Genomic DNA, 24,214 nt, shown 5'->3' with positions numbered 1-24,214 from the left:
TACAGTCCTAGGACAACCAGAGCTATACATGAGTTTTGTTGAGCAGCATACTGTCACGTGATGCTTTGGAATACGTACCGACTCTTTTCTCAAAGAGGTTTCCTTGCTGTGCCAACTTGATGGCATGGATGTATCCGAAAGAGGCCTCATAGCCCAGCATCTCACAATAGATCAGCCTCACCATGCATTCCTTCATCAATCTCTGAAATGCAAGAAGCAAATCACAAACTGTAATAAGTGGGCTTCTCAAGTGCTAGTTCTACAAAGAGATGTACAGCACCCAAATTAACAATGCTGATGAATTCCAGCAAACAATTAGCAAGCTGTATACAGCACCCCCCAAAAAAGCAATTATTTGCTACAATCTGAATGTTGCATGGGAGCTATTACCCACATATGGCAAAGACCACTTCTTGCATCATGTTTTTAAAATCATGGGAGCACTTTCACCATTCAATCCTGCTCTGGTTAAGGCTGTGATTCCATTAAGCTCCCCGCCCCCCTTAACATTACAGTGAGTGCAATCCTATTCTGAAGATTCATCAATTGGAGAGCTATAGGATTCAAGGGAGGTTCCACTACACCACTATGATAAATAGTTTAGGGTAGGTCTAACTACAGTCATACCTTGGGTTACAGGCCTTTGGCTTGGAGCCAATTTGATTCCCTCCCCCTCTTTCTTTTTTCTGTTCCTTTCTCCTCCTGTGATGAGGCTACATTTTAATATTTTAATATTTCAATATTTTAATGTTGTATTTTAATTTTGTTTTTAAGTTGTATTCATTCAACTTATTTTTATTATTGCTTGTTAGGCACCCTGAGCCCGGCCTTGGATGGGGAGGGCGGGGTATAAATAAAAATTATTATTATTATTATTATTATTATTACAGACGCTTCAGGTTGTGTTTTTTCGGGTTACGGACACGTCAAAACCCGGAAGTACCAGAATGGGTTACTTCCAGGTTTCAGCGGTTGTGCATGCACAGAAGCGCCGAATCGCAACCCGTGCGTGCACACATGCGGCGCTGCAGGTTGCGAACGTGCTTCCCGCATGGATCACGTTCACAACCCGAATGTCCACTGTAGATCTCATCCTAAACCTCTGGTCCTAAACTCTGATCCTAAACCTCTGCTGCCTTGCGGGAGAAGTAAAGGCTAAGGAGTAAGTCCTACACAAATTCAGTGTGTAGTCCCTAAGATGGATGCATGGAGCCTTTCGGCAACTCCTGAGGCCAAGCTGGAGCCATATTGCTCTGCTTTCCATCAGCAAGGCTGAGAAGAGGGCCCAGGACCTCCATGCACACTGCCCAGGCTTGAGCCCCGTGGAAGTCACTTCAGTGCAGCAGTTTGACTTCACCCCCGGAGGCGCACTCCATTGTCTCTCAAGGAAGACGGGTGGCAGCAACAACAGGCAAAGGGAACCACTGGCCCTCCAGATGTTGCTGGATTTCAACTCCCTGCCAGCCCCAAACCAACAGAGTCTATTGTCGTAGATGATGACAGCTGCAATCCAGCAACATCGAGAAGGCCAAAGGTTCCCCATCCCTGCTCTAGTGGAATATCTCATGGAACATATACGCCAGTAGCAAAAATCGTTCAAACGCTAGGACAGGCACAATTGGCATTTCTCTTTTACAACTTACCAGTGTTGTAGTGGGTGCAGAAACTGTTGCTTTTAAATTATTTAATTCCTGTTGGATTAGTTTTTCTTCCTCCTAGTAAAGAAAAAATTTAAAGCATTTTGTAAATACTTATTACTTTACTAGACATAAAACTATAATACAAAAGACACTTTGTCACATATGTCAGTCAAAAAATATTCCTATTTTCTTGACATGTAAACATCAATAGTCTATACAATTACATTAGACTTCTGCATTCAATTGGGTCTGCTTTTTAAGCACACCATCTAGATGTCAAAATGTTGTTCGCAATGCAACACAATATTTCATTTTTTAAAAAAAAATTAATACTCTTATTGCATATCTGTTGCTGCATCCTACCATAATGTCCTTAACAAATTTCTGCTGTCAATGGAAAGTTAAACACATGCCTAGATCCAGTGGTTTTTTCCTTAAAAAATGTTTAGGGGTACTCTCATTTTCCTACTCATATTGAAATACTGCCCCTCAATGAGGCCAAACTTAGATTTACCAAATGTTTAGGGGTATGTGTACCCCTGCGTCCCCCCAGAAAAAAGCACTGGTAAAATCTCCCGCTGAAATCAAGGCGCATGAAAGAATGCCTAACTTTGCCTGAATCACGGCTAAACTTCGAAGAACCAAACTTTTAAAATAACCAGTTTTGACAGTATGAAATGCTGAAACAGAGTATCCTGGTCACGTTTGCAAAATTGTAATGATCATTCCAACCTTGTTAGGCTTTTTAAAAAACTTGCTTTCCTGGGAGCTATCTAACAGGTCATATTCTTCCTTCTTAGGCCCTAAACCTGCAACCCTTCCAGGAACTTACGTGCCCCACATCTGATCAACAGGACAACTTGCCCTTGCTGCCCTGATAAACTAGGGATTCCCTTTTTGAATTCCTCCTAACCTAGAATCATATTCTCCACCTGCACACACCCTGGGAACCTCCCCCCCCCTTCATTTTTATTTTTGTTGTCTGTTTTTTTGGTCTCAAATTCTTCATTTTGCGCCAGTCAGGGGCAGAAAGAAGCACTCCCTAAAAACAAAAAAATTACCACCCCACTACTGATAACAGTGGGTGAGATGTGCTTGTTTTACCGCACTAAACTCTCTTTCTAATCCACATAACACAAAACCTAATTCAACCATTCCCCACCTCAAAAGTTGCCAGCATCTTATTTTTTTTTTAAAAAATCCCCAAGATTGGCAAATTACTCCATAAACTTCCACAATATGATATATAAACGATAATAAAATAATCTGTTTGACATCCTATACTGTACACCCTTTTAAAATGTGGCTCTTTTCTGGGTGGGGGGCTATTATTGGGTTGTTGTTTTTTTATTCTGATTATATACGCTGCCATCTTTTCTGTGAACCGCCCTGAGACCTCCGGGTATAGAGCGGTAAATAAACTCAATAAATAATAATAAATGAATGAATAAGAATTAAAAAGCCACGTAAAACATCACGATATTGCCACACAAGCTCCCAAAACAAAGCCGTTTCATACATGCAAACTTCGAGGACGCTGCTGAAGGAGGCTCGCCCTCGGCCGCGTCCTGAAGCGAGGAGCACCGTGGGGCACTCTGTGCATGCCCAGAGGCACTCTCGCCGCACCCTACCCATTCCCCCGATTTCCTCCGCGCTGCCAAGGGACCCGAGCCCGGCTGCGGGTGGAAGCCGAGCAAAGGCCTCGCCTACTCGGGAAGCAAAGCCCCGCCGGTTCCCAAGGAGGCAAGCCAGGCCCCGTAGCCCCAACCCCCGCGTACGTGTTTGGAGGCGAGCGCGGTGATGCTCCGGATGAGGCCGCCGAGGCGAGAGGTGGCCGAGCTCCGGCCGGGTCCCCCGCCGCCGCCGCCCAGCCCAGCCCCCGGCTCGTGCTGCCCCAGCAAGCCGGGCAAGGCGCTCAGCGTCCGCTCCACCACGTCGCTCATGCCCGGGCCGGCGCCACGGCTGCCCGGGGCCGCTGTCGCAGCCCGGAAGAGGAGGCCCCGAGCCCGACGCCCCGGCCCAGGGAGAAGAGACGCCGGCCTGCCAGCCGCCGCTGCCGCCTCAGCGCGCACTTCCGGGCCGCCTCGGTCGGCGGAGAAGGCCGCTCGCCGCCCCCGGGAGGGCTTCCTCTCGAGGAAGGCGCCGGGCAGGGAGGAGGCGGCCGGGCTGGGATCGAGAGGGAGAGCCAGGCGCTGCCAGGAGAAGTTATTTTTATTATTTTTATTTTTATTCTTACAGTATTATTATTTATTAGGTTTTTCCCCCCATCCCGAAAACGAAACTCAGAGCGGCTTACAAAAACCGGGCGTTAAAGAGGAGGATAGAACGGCCTAAAACACATAAGTGCTATTTTTATTTTTATTTTTATCTTTTATTATTATTATTATTATTTATTTATTAGGTTTTCCCCATCCCAAAAATGAAACTCAGAGCGGCTTACAAAAACCAGGGATTAAGCAGGAGGATAGAACAGCCTAAAACACATAGGTGCTATTTTTATTTTATTTTTATTATTATTATTATTATTATTATTATTATTATTATTATTATTTATTAGGTTTTTCCCCCATCCCAAAAATGAAACTCAGAGCGGCTTACAAAAACCGGGCAATAAAGAGGAGGATAGAACAGCCTAAAACACATAAGTGCTATTTTTATTTTTATCTATTATTATTATTATTATTAGGTTTTTCCCCCATCCCGAAAACGAAACTCAGAGCGGCTTACAAAAACCGGGCATTAAAGAGGAGGATAGAACAGCCTAAAACACATAAGTGCTATTTTTATTTTTATCTATTATTATTATATTATTATTATTTAGGTTTTTCCCCATCCCAAAAATGAAACTCAGAGCAGCTTACAAAAACTGGGCATTAAGGAGAAGGATAGAACAGCCTAAAACACATAAGTGCTATTTTTATTTTTATTTTTTTATATTATTATTATTATTATTATTATTATTATTTATTAGGTTTTTTTCCCCCATCCCCAGAACAGCACTCAGAGCGGCTTACAAAAACCAGGCATTAAGGAGGAGGATAGAATGGCCAAAAACACATGTGCTATTGCTATTTTTATTGTTATTATTTATTAGGCCTTTTTGTTAGGTATTCTAGGACAATAAATGCCAAAGGAAAATCGGACATTATTCATGTACATTATTTGTGTACTATGGCAGCAAGAATCTTAATAGCACAAAACTGGAAGACTGGAGAAATAGCATCTAAAGAACAGTGGGAAGAAAAACTGATGAACTATGCAGAACTGGCCAAATTAAAGGACAAATTGCATGAAATGGACAATATCGACTTTGGAAAAGAATGGGAACCCTTTACAACATACTTGCAGAATCAGCAAAAAAACATAGACTCCTTGGCAGGATTTAAATAAACATTTACAACCTTATTTTGTGGGACGCGGGTGGCGCTGTGGGTTAAACCACAGAGCCTAGGACTTGCCAATCAGAAGGTCGGTGGTTTGAATCCCCATGATTGAGTGAGCTCCCGTTGCTCGGTCCCAGCTCCTGCCAACCTAGCAGTTCAAAAGCACGTCATAGTGCAAGTAGATAAATAGGTACCACTCCGTTGGGAAGGTAAACAGCGTTTCCGTGCGCTGCTCTGGTTCGCCAGAAGCGGCTTAGTCATGCTGGCCACATGATCCGGAAGCTGTACGCCGGCTCCCTCGGCCAGTAAAGCGAGATGAGCACCGTAACCCCAGAGTCGGTCATGACTGGACCTAAAGGTCAGGGGTCCCTTTACCTTTTACAACCTTATTTACAGAGAACAAGAAATATAATTAGTGATAACAGAACATTATGTATGAAATATACTCTGAGTCGAGTGTGGATTTTATGTTCTTTATTCAGCTCATAGTAGTGAGGAATGGAAGTTCCCCCGAAATGTCTGCTTTATATACATTATTTACACAATGGGCCCCACATGATTGGCTAATTCAGGGATTCTCCTGTAGGCCAATCAGGTTGCGGATTCACTTCCTCCTGAAGTTGGATTGGGTGGCTCCTGCGGACCAATCAGACTGCTGCATTCTGAATCCTATTGTTCTAGGACCAATCAGACTGCTGCATTCTGAATCCTATTCAACTCAGTACATAACAATGTATAAACAGCAGGATGTAACATTTGATGTAACAAACCAGAAATGGAAGTTGGAGGAAGTCAACAGGGAGGGGAGAAAGTAGAAAATGGATGTTAAATGATGATAATTGAATAATTGTTATGAGAAAAGAAAATCAATAAAAATTATTTTTTTTTAAAAAAACCCATCTGAAAACAGCAACAGTCTGGAAGCACCTCATGTCACCCATGTGCCTGCTCAGTGTACGGTCCAGATGCTAATTGAAGATGACCGACTTATAGCTGCTGTCACGGTCAGTCCCCAACCAAAGGAATGCACACAGCAGATAGTTAATTCTGTTGTCTGAATATCCACACACACTATAATGTCCAGGCAGCTATTCCCCACTTTGTGCTCTGTAGAGCAGTTGCAACAGAGGAGACTATACCTGTGTGGAAGCTTCCTTTCCCCCCCCCCTTCCTGAATCCCCTCATAGTTCTGGGAGACAGTGATGCAGGAGAGGATGGGGAAGCACCCAGCCCTTCACTTACCTGACTCTTCCTCCTCTTCTTCCAACCCATCCTGTGCTCCAGAGCTGGAGAGTCCTCTCCTTCTGACTCTCCTGGTCTCCTGGCTGGTACAGTTCCCCACAAATCACTGCCCCCCCAAGTCAGACTCCAGCCCCCCTTCCCCCAGTGCATACTCAACTGCCAGTCCCCAGCAAGTGCCTGCTCTCTCCTTTTATGGATCTTTAAACCAGACTTGGACCAAAATATCAGAAGATCGAGCAATAAAGTATGTAAATGTGCGCAAGTACTGTTGGAAATGTAAAGAAGAAGAAGGAACATTTTAGCATATGTGGTGGGAATGTAAAAAGGTGAAAAACTTCTGGGAATTGATATATAATGAGATGAAAAAAATGTTAAAATATACATTTATTAAGAAACCAGAAGCATTTTTACTGGGCATTGTAGGAGATGATATAAATAGAAAGCATTGTAAGTTGTTTTTTTATGCGATAACGGCAGCAAGAATATTATTGGCACAAAAATGGAAGCAAGAAGAATCACCGACGAAAGAAGATTGGAGGATGAAATTGATGGACTATGCAGAATTAGACAAACTAACAGGAAGAATTCGAAACCAGCGGGACCAGAGATTCACAAAAGACTGGTGTAAATTTACGGATTATTTGAAAAGCAATTGTGATGACCAGATTATGTTTGTAAGGTTTGCAAGAAGTTTTGTGAGGTGAATAATTTGAATTATTGCATAATTGGATAAAGAGGGGGATTATTAGTTAAGATAATTAAAGGCAATATGAATTTAAGAAATGCAGAAGAAATGATAAAAATGGGGAATCATCAGAGGTGCTGATGGAAGTCCAAAAAGATTGTATAAAATGTGAGGTTTTGTGGTATGTATGATAATATGTTTAAAAATTGATTAAAAAGATTTTTTTAAAAAAATGTGCACGAGTACATTTGGGTGGCATGGAATCATTGGCTAGTGGAGTCTTTATATCAAGCATGAAGAATCCATGTCTCCAGATGTTGACTCAAACTCCCATCAGGCCCAGACAGCATAGCCAGTGATCAGATATTATGGGAGCTGGAGTCTGAAAACATTTGGAGGACCACAGTTTCCCTGTCCCCACTTCATGTTTCCCAGTCTGTTAAAAGGCTGGGAGAACATTTAAATCACCCAACCACAGGAAGAGGTCTCCTAGAATTTGCACTGTGACCGAAAACAGCCCTTTGCCTCAGAGATACATGAATTGTTGTGATTTTGGTAGCATTTGGAACTGAGAATACAAGTAGCGCATCATGTTAATATTGCCGATGCTCCTCATCAATAGATCCCGAGGAGCCAGAAGGTGGCACCACGACACAACTTTTAAAATAATAATTTAACAGTACCCAGTGGCCAACCAAATGCCTGTGAGAAACCAGCAAGCAAGATTCGAACACAAGAATACTCTCCCCTCCTGTGGCTTCCAGCAACTTGTATTCAGAAACGGCGAGGCAGAACACAGCTGTCATCTCTGTTCCATGAATTGGTCTAATGCTTTTTAAAAGCCATCCAAATTGGTGGCCATCACTGACTCCTGTGGGAATGAGATCCATAGTATAAAGGTAAAGGTACCCCTGCCCGTACGGGCCAGTCTTGCCAGACTCTAGGGTTGTGCGCCCATCTCTCTCAAGAGGCCGGGAGCCAGCGCTGTCCGCAGACACTTCCGGGTCACGTGGCCAGCGTGACAAGCTGCATCTGGCGAGCCAGTGCAGCACACGGAACACCGTTTACCTTCCCGCTAGTAAGCGGTCCCTATTTATCTACTTGCACCCGGGGGTGCTTTTGAACTGCTAGGTTGGCAGGCGCTGGGACCGAACGACGGGAGCGCACCCCGCCGCGGGGATTCGAACCGCTGACCTTTTGATCGTATAACTATGCAGTAAATGAAGAAGTAGGAGCTTTCTTCCATGATCAGTGATTTCACTCAGTATAAGCCAGGATCCTGGATACAGTGAGCGAGGTTGTTCCTCAAGCAGAATCTAACAAAAGATTGGTCAGCAACTTACTACTCCTGGACTGAAATCAGCCCAAGTGGGGCACAGCCGATGATAGGCAGAGCCAACTAATTCTGATTTTGTCCCCATCCTACCTCCCCGCTGCATTCTTGAAGGGGAATAATAATAATAATAATAATAATAATAATAATAATAATAATAATAATAATTTATTATTTATACCCCGCCCATCTGGCTGGGTTTCCCCAGCCACTCTGGGCAGCTTCCAGCAAAACACTAAAATACAATAACCTATTAAACATTAAAAGCTTCCCTAAACAGGGCTACCTTCAGATGTCTTCTAAAAGTTTGGTAGTTACTTTTCTCTTTGACATCTGGTGGGAGGGCGTTCCACAGGGAGGGTGCCACTACCAAGAAGGCCCTCCGCCTGGTTCCCTGTAACTTGGCTTCTCGCAGCGAGGGAACCACCAGAAGGCCCTCGGCGCTGGACCTCAGTGTCCGGGCAGAACGATGGAGGTGGAGACGCTCCTTCAGCTATACTGGGCAAAGGCCGTTTAGGGCCTTAAAAGACAGCACCAACACTTTGAATTGTGCTCGGAAGCGTACTGGGAGCCAGTGTAGGTCTTTCAAGACGGTGTTATATGGTCTCAGTGGCCGCTCCCAGTCACCAGTCTAGCTGCCGCATTCTGGATTAGTTGTAATTTCCGGGTCACCTTCAAAGTAGTGTAAGCTGGAGATAACCAGAGCATGCACCACTCTGGCAAGACAGTCCTTGGGCAGGTAGGGTCTCAGCCTGCGTACCAGATGGAGCTGATAAACAGCTGCCCTGGACACAGAATTAACCTGCGCCTCCATGGACAGCTGTGAGTCCAAAATGACTCCTAGGCTGCGCACCTGGTCCTTCAGGGGCACAGTTACCCCATTCAGGACCAGGGAGTCCTCCACACCCACCCGCCTCCTATCCCCCAAAAACAGTATTTCTGTCTTGTCAGGGAAGACTTAAACTGGCATGAAGTCCTATCCCCTGATATAGTTTTAACAAAGAAGGCAGGCAAGCCATCTTTCATGGATGCCTCAGAAGCTTTTCCTGCATTGCAGGGGTCTGGACTTCCATTGGAAGGCAGTCTCGCCCCTGAATGAATCAATTTATTACGCTCACAGACAAGAAATACGGACATATACAGAGATAGAGAACATGTAAATATACATAGGTTAAAATTAAACTCTATAAACTAGAGCACACTAAATAATACAGATATAAAACAATTAAAATACGTAGGTTAAGACCTTAAGTGCTAATGTAAAATATGCATGTTAAGACATCCACTTGTTCTGGGACAGGAAAGAAGAGGAGCTCATGGAGAATCTCATTCTGTTCCAAGACAGAATGGTGCGTGTACGATGCTTTCAGCTGTGAGTACACCTCAAGCGGCAAGCGCGTGTGGTGTGGCAGAGAACTGGCTTGGCCTTCTGCACTGAGCTCTGCTTTAAATTGGCCCCTCTGGGAAATCTGGTTGTCAGAGGCTGCCGCAAAAACTTGAAACTCTGCTACAATATCCCATTATTGTGATTCAGCTGCTTTGCTTGGCTGCTGTTCCAGCTGAATCTGGCCATTTCCTCCTTCCAGCACTCAAAAACTGGCTGTGAGGGCAGTGTGTTATTCCTTTCCCGGTTATCCTTGCAGGTCCTCTACTTGCTCTTTGCTTTTAAGCAATTCTTGGGTAAGAGAGAATGATGTGAAAGGTGATATTTTGTATTTCCCACCGTGCTTCCCAGCACAGTGACTACTGAGAGCTATAGTATCTAGCAAATACGCAAGGTGTCAGAACCACAAAAAGTACCATAAATGAAAACAACCTCATCCATGAACATAATGGATGGATCAGGAGTTGAAAGGGCAAAGTAGGGAAATGGATTCTATCTGTATAAGGAACAGGTATGCTAACTGTTTTGTGGAATTTAAGTATACATAAATTCTTCGATGTCCCCTTTTTCATTTTTTTTTTAAAATATTGAGTTTTCCATATTTAATTACGTCTCATTACACAAATCTATAACATAAAGCATTGCTCAGACAGAGCATCAACTTCCTTCCCTCCCTCTTTCTGACTTCCAAACACCTTTTACTAAATTCTCGCATTTCTACAATCACTTTTTTACCTTAAATCTTCTTCTTTTTTATGAAAATTACCTCCTTATATGTAAATCGCTTCCTTATTTTCACATTACAAAGCATTTCAATTCAAACCTACAAACATTTTCAGATGTTTACAATTTTCTTTCTCTTTGACATCTGATGGGAGGGCGTTCCACAGGGCGGGTGCCACTACCAAGAAGGCCCTCTGCCTGCTACCCTGCAACTTGTCTTCTCACAGTGAGGGAACCGCCAGAAGGCCCTCAGTGCTGGACCTCAGTGTCCAGGCAGAACGATGGGGGTGGAGACGCTCCTTCAGGTATATTGGACTGAGGCTATTTAGGGCATTGAAGGTCAGCACCAACACTTTGAATTGTGCTTGGAAACGTACAACCACAGCTTTCCTCTTGAGTCAAAGAGCTGTGTCTCATAATACCTACTGGCAGGTCAAACAGTTACTGACGATCCAGCAAGAACACAGAACATCATTCCAAATTGCAAAAAAATAAAATTTGCTGTCTGGACCGGGTTTTCTTGTGGATTTAGCCTAGAGACATACAGTAGTAGTTGTTTTTAAAGAGAATTGAAAATGGTTTAAGAGATGTTTCCTTTTCTTTGGAACACACCAATATTTTTGGGGTCACAGTATCATCTCTGGTCAAGCAGGTACTGCAGGTCTTGGAAAAGACGACAGAATTAGGCAGCCCCTGTTTATTAGAGGGAAACATAGGATGAGTGTAGACTTCATCATTAACAACCATCTCCCTTTCAAACCACCTTCAACTTTGTGTGAAAACTATCCATTCTCAGCCTGTCATTCATAGGATTCCTAAGAGTTCCTTTCCTATGAGCCCCATGAATTAATTTGAATGGCAGGAGTCTCTTGGTGTGCACAGCTCTTTGGATGGATGTCACTGTTTACTCCATTGAGATGAATACAGAAGCCTTTGCAAACAGAGGAGCTCAGTCTATGTAAACAAATCTGCACCCATCACAAGCAGAAAATGGATTGCAATAACCTCCCCCAAACGTATCTCCACAGCCACTAGTGCTAAAAAATTGTTTTGTGTGTGTGTCCGCTGCAGTTCTGAGGAACCTAAATTTCACTGTCCAGTTCAGTGCTATCCCAAAATGCTCTATATAGCACTTCTAAAATGTATTTTTGGTCGAAAGGCAGCATTCAATGCAGTACACCACATTGACCCTCAGGCTTATTACATTCCCCCTGTTTCAAAGTTATTCATCTCATTTTCCTGATTTTGTTATTTTTAACAAAGAATCATGGCAGCAGCACAAGCACATCCTTGGCAATTCATTAATTTGCCTTCGGCCGCTCATAATTGACTGAATTTGGAAGGTTTATTGCTCAGCATTGGGCTAGGAATAAAGAGTTGTCAAAAGAGCATAGAGTAATTACAGCGGAAGAAGGAAAGGCAGCTGTGGGAGACAAATTTCTTTTTGATTGTGTTAGCAAATTTGGGAACCTAATTTAAAGCTACATGATCATTAGCCTAGAAGCACAATGACGGGAAGGAAAACCACGCCACATGGGGCCTGGAAATTGATCTGCCTGGTTTTCTGTCTCAGTATTATACAGTATCTTTGGTTTAAACCGATTTCTAGTGATACCTTACTAAAGGTGGCCACACCAAGGAAGCTTTGGGATCTTTCAGTTATCAGTACAATTATGAGGATTTTCTAGAACTCAGATTCCACAATGTACTATTCTCGTTTTGTAATCTGTATGATAGTAAGAAGGCCAGAATACACCATCACTACCTTCAGCGATAAATATGAAGCTGTAGCAAGTTCACTTTTGAGCATGTACAAAGTATCCTTCTGAGCAAACCCAGGCATATGTTCAAAGACAGCTTCTATGTGCAAAGTGCCTTAACTTTTTCTTCATAACTAAATAAGAGTGAAAGCATTCGTGCGCACACACATGAACACACACACACACACACAAAATATGCTTGTAGATAGCTAAGGTTTCAGGCTGATTAATAAGATTTTGGACTCTGAGCTCCTGGAACTACCAAGATGGCCCCATGATTTATGTTACAATATTCACCACATAAAATACAGTGGTACCTCTGGTTAAGTACTTAATTCGTTCCAGAGGTCCGTACGTAACCTGAAACTGTTCTTAACCTGAAGCACCACTTTAGCTAATGGGGCCTCCCACTGCCGCTGTGCCACCGCCACGCAATTTCTGTTCTCTTCTTGAAACAAAGTTCTTAACCTGAAGTATTATTTCTGGGTTAGCTAATGGGGCCTCCTGCTGCTGCCGCACCGCCGGAGCACGATTTCTATTCTCATCCTGAAGCAAAGTTCTTAACCCGAGGTACTATTTCTGGGTTAGTGGAGTCTGTAACCTGAAGTGTATGTAACCTGAAGCGTATGCGAACTTGAGGTACCACTGTATATTATTTATTATTATTATTATTATTATTATTATTATTATTATTATTATTATTATTATTATTTAATTGATTAGCCACCCTTCAACCTAAGGTCTCAGGACAGGTTACAAGAATTAAAACACAATGTTAAAAGCAGCTTAAAACAACTTATAACCACAGAATAAGTTGGTTCTTTAAAAGAGGTGTGTTTGGTATTTACTGAAATCTGTATATTGAAGATGCCAGATGCAGCTCTGTGGGAAGAGAGTTTCACAGCTTGGAGCTGCCACAGAGAAGGCCCTCTTCTGGGCCGCCTTCACCCCAAGCTTCTGAGGGCAAGGGAACAACCAATAAGAACCCCTCTGCCACTATTAACACCCAAGAAGGTCTGTAGGGAGGGAGGCCGCCTTTCAGGTATTTGGGACCTGGGTAGAATAGGGTATTAAGCACTAATGTCAGCACCTTGAATTGGGCCCAGAAGCAAAGCAGCAATCAGTTATTACTGTCTGCATTTCTTTGTGTTTCTTTTCCCTGTAATCCCACTGTTTCTATTTCCACACAAACAGTTTATTATGCCACAATAAATTTGTTGGCCTTGAAGGTGCCACAAGGCTCTCTGGATACTGTTTAATATACACCTCTGAAAACTCATAAAGAAGCCTAAAAAGATCTTTTTTCACCTCTCAAACATGTGTGTATGTCTGTGTATGCGCGCACATTTCTGCTCTTCACAAGATAGAAGATAAAAGGTGAACTGTGGCTAAACTGATTTATCATGCTCTGCAGCTCAGGAAAGATGAAACTGCTCTGTGCAGAAGGGTGTGAGTGGAATGTGGGGGTGGTGATTTAGCTATTATGCTCGCTTGCTGCTGCTGCAACGGGTCTGAATTTTGCCAAGGGAAAACCCATCCATCGCAACAACTTGCTTTTCTATACTGTCTGCAGATGGAGTCTTTCTCCAGAAAGCTCACCAGATTGGCTGAGGTTCCCTGATTCTGCCTTAACAGCCTTCCCCTTAAAAAAATAATAATAATCGCCTAACAGATGAAACAATGCTGTTCTCACTCTCCAGCCTTGGTGATTGAGAAGCCAAGTTGCTGCACGTCATAAATGTGAATCATATGCCTTGCACATCATTTAAACAGATGCTGCTTGCAGAATAGAGATATAGATCACCGTCAACGCTCTTGACCTTTTCCTCTGCTTAGAATGGGCACAGGGGCGTTCTGTGGGTGGAGATTTTGTATGCATGCAATTCCGGAGGCAGGAATCCCCTGCCTGTGGATTTCAAGGCTTGCTGCTGGCTCGGATAGAGCAGCTTTATCCAACAGGCTGGGCTGGGCTAGAGAGCTGCGTGTAGGTCCAGGTGGTGCACGCATGCTCCCACATCCGCAGCCCCCCTCCCTCCCATTCTCCTCCCCGATCTCCTCCCCTTCTTTCTCCTCCCACCCCTGTCCGGAGCTTTCAGCGGGGAAAGGACCTCGCTCGCCTATCGATCAGGGCAAGGGAAGAAAAGGAGGAGGAGGCTGAGCAATAAGGGCTCGAGCCTTATCCCGGAGCGGTGAGCTGCAGCTGCGGCTCCTGTGATTTCAGCACCAAGAGTGCTGGACAGCTCCCATTGCGGCGGGCGAGGTGCCGCTGCCAGTTGGGTTCAGTCTAGGTCCGCCAAGGGAGGCATTGACACACAAAGCCTGCTGGAAAGAAGGGAGGGAAGCAATTTTTTATCTTGCTGAAGCAGCCAGGGGATCCTCTCCTCTCTGGTTTTGCCGCAAACCTTTCTCCAAAGCCACGGTCAGAGCAGCAAAGAAGACCTAACACACGGGAGGATGCTTCTCAAGCTGTCCTTATTGATACCGGTGCTGGCACTGATTGTAGGCCAGGTACATGGATTCCCCAAGCCCGAGGGCACTAGAGGAGGTAGGTACTTTAAAAGGTAAAAGGTATAGCACCTATTTTGAAAGGCACAGCCCCTATTTTGAAACTTCCCAGTGTTGGGTAGGTGGGTCATCTCTTCTGATCATTCATTCCTGCATAGCTGTGAGAATTGGGACACTTTATTTTATTTTATTTAACCAAGTTGATCCAGTTTCCTCTAGTGACTATCGACATATTACATGCCATTCTGTTTTGAAATCACTGCCAAGGGTCATAGCTGAACAAGGTGGATAAGTGTGCCAAGGTAAAAAGCAAAATGGCATATTTCTCTTCCACCCACCCACACCCACCCCGGATAATTGGAAGGAAATGAATGTTTATTCTCTTTTTTATGCTAGATTTTCTTCATTCTGGAGTGTATTCTGAGACAGCCTGATCTGTAGTGCAGCAGTTTTCCACGTCTCTCTTTGTGGGGATTGCTCTGAATGTCATAAAATCTTTTAAGCTCTTGATTATTCCAATCCGATTAGATTACTGCTATTTTAGTCCAGCGCTTATGTGAGGTTTTTCTTTTTTATGCGTGTGTGTGTGTTGGTTTTCTGCTTGAGAAAATGTAGGAACAGTCCAGCGTGAAGGAGATATTCAAGGCTAATTTCCTAAACAAAGGCAGGAACCAGGCAAACTGTACCCTCCTTCCTTTCTGTGACGTACAATGTAATCCTATGCATATTTCCTCAGAAGTTCAGTGGGGCTTACCTCCTGAAAAGTATGCATAGGATTACAGATTTAGCTTCAGCATCTTCAATATTTATATCCCAGGAACTGATGTTTAAATACATGCATGGTATTAAGGGTAGATTGTTTAATACTATAACTTGTTTATTGTTAGTGTGTGTGTGTGTGTGTGTGTGTGTGTGTGTGAGAGAGAGAGAGAGAGAGAGAGAGAGAGAGAGAGACTGCATACCACAATTATATGTATATGTGTGTCTCTTTTCTAGATAAAGCTTTACACAACAGAGAATTAAGTGTAGAGAGACCACTAGAAGAACAGGTAGGTAAAACCAGGGTCTATTTATTTATTAAATGTCTATCCTGCCCTTCCACCCAAAGGAGCCCAGGATGGTGAACACCCAAATGATAAAACAAGAAAATGAAAAATAAAATAAAATAATAAAAATAAAAATAAAAACTAATTTAAAGACATGTAAAATACAAATTCTCTTTGAAGTTGTTGCAGATAGCCCTGCTTTTAATTGTCAGGAGAGTCCCAACAGTTTGATGAGATGAATGGAAGAATGGTAGGCCATGTGAGCTGTTGTAAGACTAGTGGGGGGGGCGGAGGGAATGAAGTCTCATGTTGCCATAAAGATTAATAACTATCTCAACTAACTTGTACAAATATACTTGGTTGTAAGCCCACAGAGTTCAATGGCTCTTACACCCAAGCAAGTCATTGCAGCCTTATTTGTGGTGGGAGCTTTCAGCAGGTAAGAAATATAACAGTGCGATCCTAACCACGTCTACTCAGAAGTAAGTTTTACTGAATCAAATGGAGCTTACTCCCAGCTAAGTGGGGTGAGGATGGCAGGCTAATTCATTGGAGGAATAAATCTGATAAAGTAGACTCTTGATGTGCTAAAAGCTCGTGACATAATAACTATGCTAGTCTTCTGAAGGTGTCCTAAGATTCTTGAATGTTGCAGGCTAGTTAGAGTTCAAGAAGAAAATCATTTAACTAGTCAAACAAGCACATGTTTCCAGAGCTCACTTCTAGCCCAGCCAGTGTCTTCTGTCATGACAACTTACAAATTATTCAGTAGACACATATAGCAGGGAAATCCAATAGTGCGCCATTCTTTTTCACTTACCCTGAGAATTTGTCTCGTACAGGCCATATTTACTCAGAGGTAAGTCCCACTGTGATCAACATGGCTTACTTAGATTCATAGATTCAGAGAATTGCAGAGTTGGAAAGCACCCCTACAGTCATCTAGTCCTAAGCAACATGAAAAGCTCCAGAGCACCCTGAACACAATAATTGATATCTTGGCTTCACTCTGTATTGATTTCAGATGCTTGTAACCTCTGGATATGCAATGTCTTAACAGTATGTAAGGGAGGTGGGGGGATTCTTGCAAGAACTGTTCCCTTCTAGCCTTCATAGCCTCTTTCAGCCATGTGAATTTAGTGTCATGTTCCTTCTTTAAAGAGACATAAACGAGGTTATAAATAAAAGTATTTCTGAGCACGAGGTGCCTAATCTCCCACCAGGCTGATCAAGTGTAGCCTGTCTCCAAGGACTAGAGTTTCCTACCCAGATGGAATCAATAGAACTTAAAGCCTGGTGGCTTTCTTTTATTTATTACGCACACAATTTATTTCATTTATATTCCACCTTCCCTCTAAGGAGCTCATGGTTCCCCCCTTCCCATTTTATCCTCACAACAACCATGCTGTTAGGCTAAGAAACAGTGATTGACCGACCCAAGGTCACCCAGTGAGCTTCATAGCTGTGAGGGGTCTAGACCCCCAGTCTCATATGCCTCAGTCCAACCACTCTGGCCACTACCCCACAATGGCTCCCTGTCTCTCACTCTCTCTGTTCCAGCCTGCATTCAAAGCACAGTCATACCTTGGTTTTCGAACAGCTTTAGTTCTCGAACATTTTGGCTCCCAAACACTGCAAACCCAGAAGTGAGTGTTCCGGTTTGCAAACTATTTTTGGAAGCCGAATGTCTGATGGGGCTCCCGCGGCTTCCGATTGGCTGCAGGAGCTTCCTGCTGCCAATCAGAAGCCGTGCTTTGGTTTCTGAACGTTTTGGAAGTCGAACGGACTTCCGGAATAGATTCCGTTCGACTTCCGAGGTACGACTGCATCTTATAAAAGTCATAGTTCATTTTCAACCCTATCGGTATATTACACCCAGAGGCTTTAAAAATGGACAAGCTGTCTCCTGACTAGTCCTACAAACCCCTCCCACAGAGCAAAACCTGGTCCGTGGTATACTAACCATACTTTGAACCGAACAGCAAGGTCATTTTAAGAGTGAAAGTATGCAGGATTTATGGAAGAGATTAAAGAGCCACATTTGGGGACGGAGGAGCGGAACAGAAGAACAGATATATATTCTTGCAAGAGATCCTTGAATTTTCAGAAGTGGCCACCTTTCTCTCCTTCTCATTCCCAGATACGTTTTACCCAAATGTCAAACCTGGTCATGATGCCTTCTCTTATGATTATCAAGGTTATTCCCACCTGTTCCCATCTAAAAATACCCACTTTCCAAATCGCAGGAACCCCTCAAATTACCACACCTCTAATAATAGTTTTATACTTATATCCCAGCCTCAAAAGTCACTTATCTCTAGTTATTGTACCCTCCTAAGTTCTGGTTTTTGTGTTCCCTCCTAAGTTCTTTGTGCCTTCTTATACCTTTCTAGCCACTGTACGTAAACTTAAACGTTATGTGACCTTTGATGTATGCCAGTGGCGGCTAGCTCTTTGGGGGGCAGATTGAGGGCTGCAGTGACCCACACCCAAGCCTCCAAGGGCTGCATATCACGGTAGGCATAGAGAGCGAAAGTGGGTGTGGCAAAAGCTGCAGTTCTCAAGGCTGCCTTCCAAAAGGCTTTCCCATCAGCTGTGGAATACTGTTTAAAATCATTTTTTATTACTCGATCTTCATCATTAAAATTAGCAACAAACAAACAAATTCCCCAACATGTTTTTTAAATAAAAAATTAAAAATGGACAAATTTGATGCCAAACACACAAAAAACCCTTTGGTATCAAAACACCACCGGGGTGTGTTGTTGTTGTTTAGTCGTTTAGATGTGTCCGACTCTTCGTGACCCCATGGACCAGAGCACGCCAGGCCCTCCTGTCTTCCACTGCCTCCCGCAGTTTGGTCAAACTCATGCTGGTAGCTTCGAGAACACTGTCCAACCATCTCATCCTCTGTCGTCCCCTTCTCCTTGTGCCCTCCATATTTCCCAACATCAAGGTCTTTTCCAAGGAGTCTTCTCTTCTCATGAGGTGGCCAAAGTATTGGAGCCTCTGCTTCAGGATCTGTCCTTCCAGTGAGCACTCAGGGCTGGTTTCCTTAAGAATGGAGAGGTTTGATCTTCTTGCAGTCCATGGGACTCTCAAGAGTCTCCTCCAGCACCATAATTCAAAAGCATCAATTCTTCGGCGATCAGCCTTCTTTAGGGTCCAGCTCTCACTTCCATACATCACTACTGGGAAAACCATGGCTTTAACTATACGGACCTTTGTTGGCAAGGTGATGTCTCGCAGCAGTCAATAAAAATATGGCATTTGACATGTTTATTCAGAAGGACGTCCTACTGTATTCCATGAGATTTACTCCCAGGAAAGTGTGCAGAGGGCTGCAGCTTTGAATGCCCCCCCTCCCTCCAAGTCAATTTTCAAAAAAGAGCAGCTTCCCACAAAAGAAAGGAAATTCTCCATGAAAAGAGCACAAATTGGCATTAAAGGGTCTAGTCCAGAATCTTTTATTTAGGGAAATGCTTCCATCACCTCCTGGGAAAAGGACAAAAGACGCTGTGGTGGGAAGTGGAAGGGCTGTGGCTCAATGGGAGAGCATCTGCTTTGCATGCAGAAGGTCTCAGGTTTGATTCCTGGCATCTCCAAGTAAGGCTGGTAATGTTCCCAGCCTGAGACCTTGGAGAGCCACTGCCAGGCAGTGCTACCGTAAGCTAGATGGACTCAGCGTCAGCCAGCTTTGCACATTCCAATAGGTTAAAAGAAATAGATTGGAGGAAAAGAGTGTGGCGTTTGCCTCCTAGGATGGGTCATAAGGAAAGGGTTAAAATGGGTGTGATGTGATTGGCCAGTGAGAATGCAAGGGGGGAGTAAAAGTTAGAGTGGGAGGTTTTGAAAGTCAGTTGAGGTTCGGGAGTTGAGAGTTGAGTTTTGGGAGTTGGAGAAGGAAAGGGGAGGATTAGGTGTGGGTTTGTAGAGTTGTATTGTGAGAGAGTGAGAGGAATTGTCAGGTGGAGTCAGATAGATAGTTGGGAATAATCAGTTGGGAGTTGTTAGGAACTAAGATTAAGAAACTGACAAGAGAAAAATAAACTGAAACCATACGCTTGTTCCTGCATTTAAAAATAAACTTGATTATTTGTTAATGTTAACAACTGTCTGGACTCCGTGTGTCCCCGTGAGAAGTGGGGTGGTGGCAGCGAAGAAAGCAATCACAGTGGTGGCACAGGGTCAATAGACTGTCAAACGTCCGGGGGCCCTGTGTGATTGCCACAAAGAACTACACACGATTCATTCCAGTGCAACAGAGACGGTGTGTTCATATACCCATAAACTATCTTTCTCCCCAAAACAGATTGCCGAGGCAGAGACGGATAAAATGAAAAAGCCAGCCTCTACAGGTAAATTCCATGCTTCTTCCCCTTATTCATTACTGCTGATTGTTCAGAGGTACTATGAGATGGTTTATTGGGCACCTGTGCTGTACGTCTTCCAGACAACAAGCCGGAATTCAGAAATTACTCATTTGCTGATGACCTGAACCTGCTCAAATTGGCAGCAGAAAAAGAGAGGAAGGAGAAGGAAAGGGAATCGATCAGGAGCTCCCTGTATGACCAACAGCTGGCCCTCGAGGATACAGATTCCACCAAGAGCCGGAGGCTGGTTGATGATTATGACTCCACTAAAAGCAGCCCGGACTATAAATATCAAGGTAATTCATTAGCCTTCATACACCAAGCTTGTGTTTTGAGTGTATAATGCATATAGGGCCTCTCCGGACGTCCATTTCATTCATTCTTCTTTGTGCTCATGATGCTGTTGGGGCAATACTATTTTCAATGCTATTTGCACACAGTCCTCTGACTGGAAGTTGAGCATTTAGGGAGCAATCCAGCGCTCAAGAAGGTGATGCAAAGCAAACCAGTGCAAATGAAGCCGGTGTGAAGTTACGCCAGATCCAAACCCAGCTCAGCAGCAGGGCTTCTGCTCTGCCTAAGCCTGGCAGAAGGGAAACGAGCCTTTAAAAGAGTGTCTCACACTGGGTTGCTGGATCACATGACCAAGCTGAAGAGGCTTAGGATCCAGCCTAAGTCTTCCCTCTCTAAGCCTGCTTCCTTTGGGGGACTTAAACAGGCCTTGGCCAGCTTTGCCTGTGTATCTTTCGCTAAACTGGAGTTGGGGACTTAATGCTGGCAGAGACTGGCAGAGCTAGAGATTCCCTGCATCCTAAGCCAGCACATCTTGCCATATTATGTATTGACCCCTTAGCGTTACCACTCTGCAATGTGTTACCACTGCAGAGATGCAGTAGGCATCCTCACTTTCAACTTTCAGGTGCCGCTTGAAGACTTTTTTATGCCAACAGGACTTTGCAGCTGATTAATTTTTATTTTTGATTAGCCAGTCACCTGAATGATTATTTGTGGATGTGTGTGGATGTGTGTGTGGAAGGAAAGAAAGAAAGAAAGAAAGAAAGAAAGAAAGAAAGAAAGAAAGAAAGAAAGAAAGTAAGTTTTATGTTTTAACATTGTGCACCACCCTGATATTTTATGATATGGCAGGAAAAACATAGTTTCATAAAGCAAATAAATAAATTGGGGTACTCAGCCCATGAAAATGCCCAGCGACACCTGACCTTGCTACTGCGTAGACAGAGAGTCATTTGCAGGATGCCACGTATAATATGGTTTCACGTGGGAGAGGACATAAACGACATAAACAATGCAAAGCACAGCAAAGTATATCACACAGAAACAGCCTATGAGAAAACCCTAGAATCATATTGATGTGACCAAAGCAGTTCATTCATTTATGGTTTAGCCTTCTATCCTTTGGGACTGGTGTCATGGAGGGGTGGTGGTTGTCAGATCAACACTTGAAGTAAAATTGGGGAGGTTCAGTCCAAGCAAACTTTAAGAAGCCTTGGTCTTGGCTGTTGCAAATTCACACCCCAGAAGCCAGGCAAGTCTACAAGCACAGTTTGATGCAGGAATAACATCCCAGTCATTGCCAGATCCCAGCCTGTCTTCATGGATGGCTTCCAAATGCAAAGTAATCTTCATATGCTAGCGGAACTATAGATGGCACAAAATGGACCTCTTCCAGTGCATCATTATTCCATAAACACTCTTCTTGTCTTATTGCATACTGTGAATTTGCCATTATGTTTTGCCAATATATTAAGACAATGTTGACAACACAAAATATCATATATGATAAAAGCAATCTCAGTTCTCTGGATGCTTATGTAGCCAGTGGCGTAGCGTGGGGGGTGCAGGGGGGGCTGGCCGCACCGGGCGCAACATCTGGGGTTAGGGCAAATCCACGGGTTAGGGGGCGCAAATCCACAGGTTAGGGGGCGCAAATTACTTGCCTTGCCCCGGGTGCTGACAACCCACGCTACGCCACTGTATGTAGCTATTCAAATAACACCCATGCATAAGAGTAGAAAGTACCAGCAGGTTCGGGAGAACTCTAAGCTTTGTAAAGGTAAAGGGACCCCTGACCATTAGGTCCAGTCGTGGCCGACTCTGGGGTTGTGGCGCTCATCTAGCTTTACTGGTCGAGGGAGCCGGCGTACAGCTTCCGGGTCATGTGGCCAGCATGACTAAGCTGCTTCTGGCGAACCAGAGCAGTGCATGTAAACACCGTTTACCTTTCCGCCGGAACGGTACCTATTTATCTACATGCACTTTTATGTGCTTTCGAACTGCTAGGTTGGCAGGAGCAGGGACCGAGCTACAGGAGCTCACCCCGTCGTGGGGATTCGAACCGCCGACCTTCTGATCAGCAAGCCCTAGGCTCTGTGGTTTAACCCACAGCGCCGCCCACGTCCCACTAAGCTTTGTGGATGCACCCAAAAAACCCCGTAGAAAAAACACCCAAGAGGAAGGATGCTAAAAACAGCTCAATGGAGCATACTCAGTAGCCTTAGAATGCTGGCTTGCTGTTGAAACAGAGAGGAACGTAAGACAGGGATGAAGGAGTGGAACATCCTGAAGAGAAGTGCTCTTCATGGCAACATTTTATCACAGGCTCCTCTTGGGCACAGTTACCTCATTTATCTATGATGGTTGTCTATGGAGTTCCAGTTTATGTATACTGCTCCCTTCACATCCATAGAACGGGCTCAGTTTGCATAGTTTTGGAATGTGCGAATTTGGTAAATGTGAATTTAAATGTGGACTGAATCCAATTTCTTCCCCTTCCCAGCTGACTGCAAATAGAATTAATTGAGTAACCCTACAGTTCTAATTATTTGAGAGACAATGAATCTCTTGATATTATTCGTGCTTATATCCTTTTCTGCCATGTCCCCTTAGACTTGTGTGGGTGTTTGTTTTGACAGCTAAAAAGCCCTTATTTCTTAAGACTTTTTTCAGTTGATGGATGGACTTCATCAAGCAGAAAGCACAAACCCATGTTGATAGATGGTAGCATGAGATTTTCTGCACCCACACCATTAATTTGACTGTGCCAGACCTGAGCATCTAGCAGTCCCCTGTATTTGCAAAGTTGACAAATGGTGGGGGTCAGAACAGGCCGTCAACACTGCGGTGTTTCTCTCACCATCAGTCATTTTCTCATACCGGAAAGTATCTAGAATATCTTAGTCCAGTTTCACCTAATGTTTTTACCCATGCAAAAGATAAACTCATCAAATGTAGTAGAGTAGAGCATCACTTGGTCAACCTGTGATACTTTCAGATGATCCAGATGGACTCCACCAACTTGATGGTACGCCATTAACAGCTGAAGACATCGTTCAGAAGATTGCCATGAGGATATACGAGGAAAATGACAGAGGAGTCTTTGACAAGATCGTTTCCAAGCTTCTAAATCTGGGACTTGTAAGTTTCTGGGCACCAGTTCATTTATGCTATTATGCCTGGTTTTTTCCCCTTTCTTATTTTAGTCTGAGCTGCTATTTTAAAAAAAGCACTGCATGAATAGTTTGATCCTGAAACAAATGGATGTTCTTTTGAAGCAGAGCTTGGGCTCTGAGCACTGGTTTCAATTTGCATCAATCTCACCCTGCAGTTAAACTGGCTATTTGAAGCTTAGCCATGCAATGCAAGATGCCAAGTTCTTGAAAGGTTTTATAATGGGCAAATAAGCCCAGAAGGAGAGGGGGGAACACACGAATGTGAGAAACAGTCCCTGTAAAGGTCCAACCCTCAACCAAGGCTGCAGATTACAGAGTGACTTGCAATATATATATATAAGAATAATCTGCAGGGCAAATATTACTGGATATAAGGCATAGCACTATTGACTTCAATAAAACCAGGCTATTTAAACCAGCTGAGTTGAAGTCTAAATTGATTTGCTTTGCTTATCATTGTTGAAATATGATGCCAAAGGACTTTATTCAGAGAGGTGGCAGGCTGGTTTTTTTCACCTCCTGAAGCTCTGACTGTCCTTACGAATTCTTGTGGCAGATGTTCAGCATCGTCTTAAGCCAACGGTAGTGCTTCAAACTGCACAATTAAACCATCAGCTGCATCAAACTAGACACTATTGATTTCCAAGGGAAACCCGCAAATTCAATTTGA

At 43.8% G+C, this 24,214-nt stretch overlaps 2 protein-coding genes across 4 annotated transcripts in view; one reads left to right on the top strand and one right to left on the bottom strand.

Moving 5' to 3' along the window:
* Nucleotides 1-3,709, bottom strand: part of AP4E1 (adaptor related protein complex 4 subunit epsilon 1) — a 28,128-nt gene extending 24,419 nt beyond the window's left edge. Inside the window, exons 1-3 of one of the 2 annotated variants that reach the window (XM_077919198.1) lie at nucleotides 3,419-3,709; nucleotides 1,644-1,715; nucleotides 79-202 (exon numbers count right to left, since the gene is read on the bottom strand). In XM_077919198.1, the coding sequence (XP_077775324.1) occupies nucleotides 79-202; nucleotides 1,644-1,715; nucleotides 3,419-3,583 (361 nt within the window). In that variant the 5' untranslated portion in view covers nucleotides 3,584-3,709. The remainder of the gene's footprint in view (nucleotides 1-78; nucleotides 203-1,643; nucleotides 1,716-3,418) is intronic. The other variant, XM_028705628.2, reaches the window with a different exon arrangement.
* Nucleotides 3,710-14,098: 10,389 nt separating this feature from the next.
* SCG3 (secretogranin III) overlaps nucleotides 14,099-24,214 on the top strand; it is a 46,829-nt gene continuing 36,713 nt past the window's right edge. The window contains exons 1-5 of one of the 2 annotated variants that reach the window (XM_077918521.1): nucleotides 14,099-14,695; nucleotides 15,652-15,704; nucleotides 20,014-20,059; nucleotides 20,155-20,370; nucleotides 23,367-23,509. In XM_077918521.1, the coding sequence (XP_077774647.1) occupies nucleotides 14,605-14,695; nucleotides 15,652-15,704; nucleotides 20,014-20,059; nucleotides 20,155-20,370; nucleotides 23,367-23,509 (549 nt within the window). In that variant the 5' untranslated portion in view covers nucleotides 14,099-14,604. The remainder of the gene's footprint in view (nucleotides 14,696-15,651; nucleotides 15,705-20,013; nucleotides 20,060-20,154; nucleotides 20,371-23,366; nucleotides 23,510-24,214) is intronic. The other variant, XM_028706443.2, reaches the window with a different exon arrangement.

The sequence above is a fragment of the Podarcis muralis genome, chromosome 14, assembly GCF_964188315.1.
Source record: "Podarcis muralis chromosome 14, rPodMur119.hap1.1, whole genome shotgun sequence".
Taxonomy (NCBI): Eukaryota; Metazoa; Chordata; class Lepidosauria; order Squamata; family Lacertidae; genus Podarcis; species Podarcis muralis.
The sequence above is the reverse complement of the archived record's forward strand: the minus strand, read 5'-3'. Positions and strand labels throughout refer to the sequence as shown.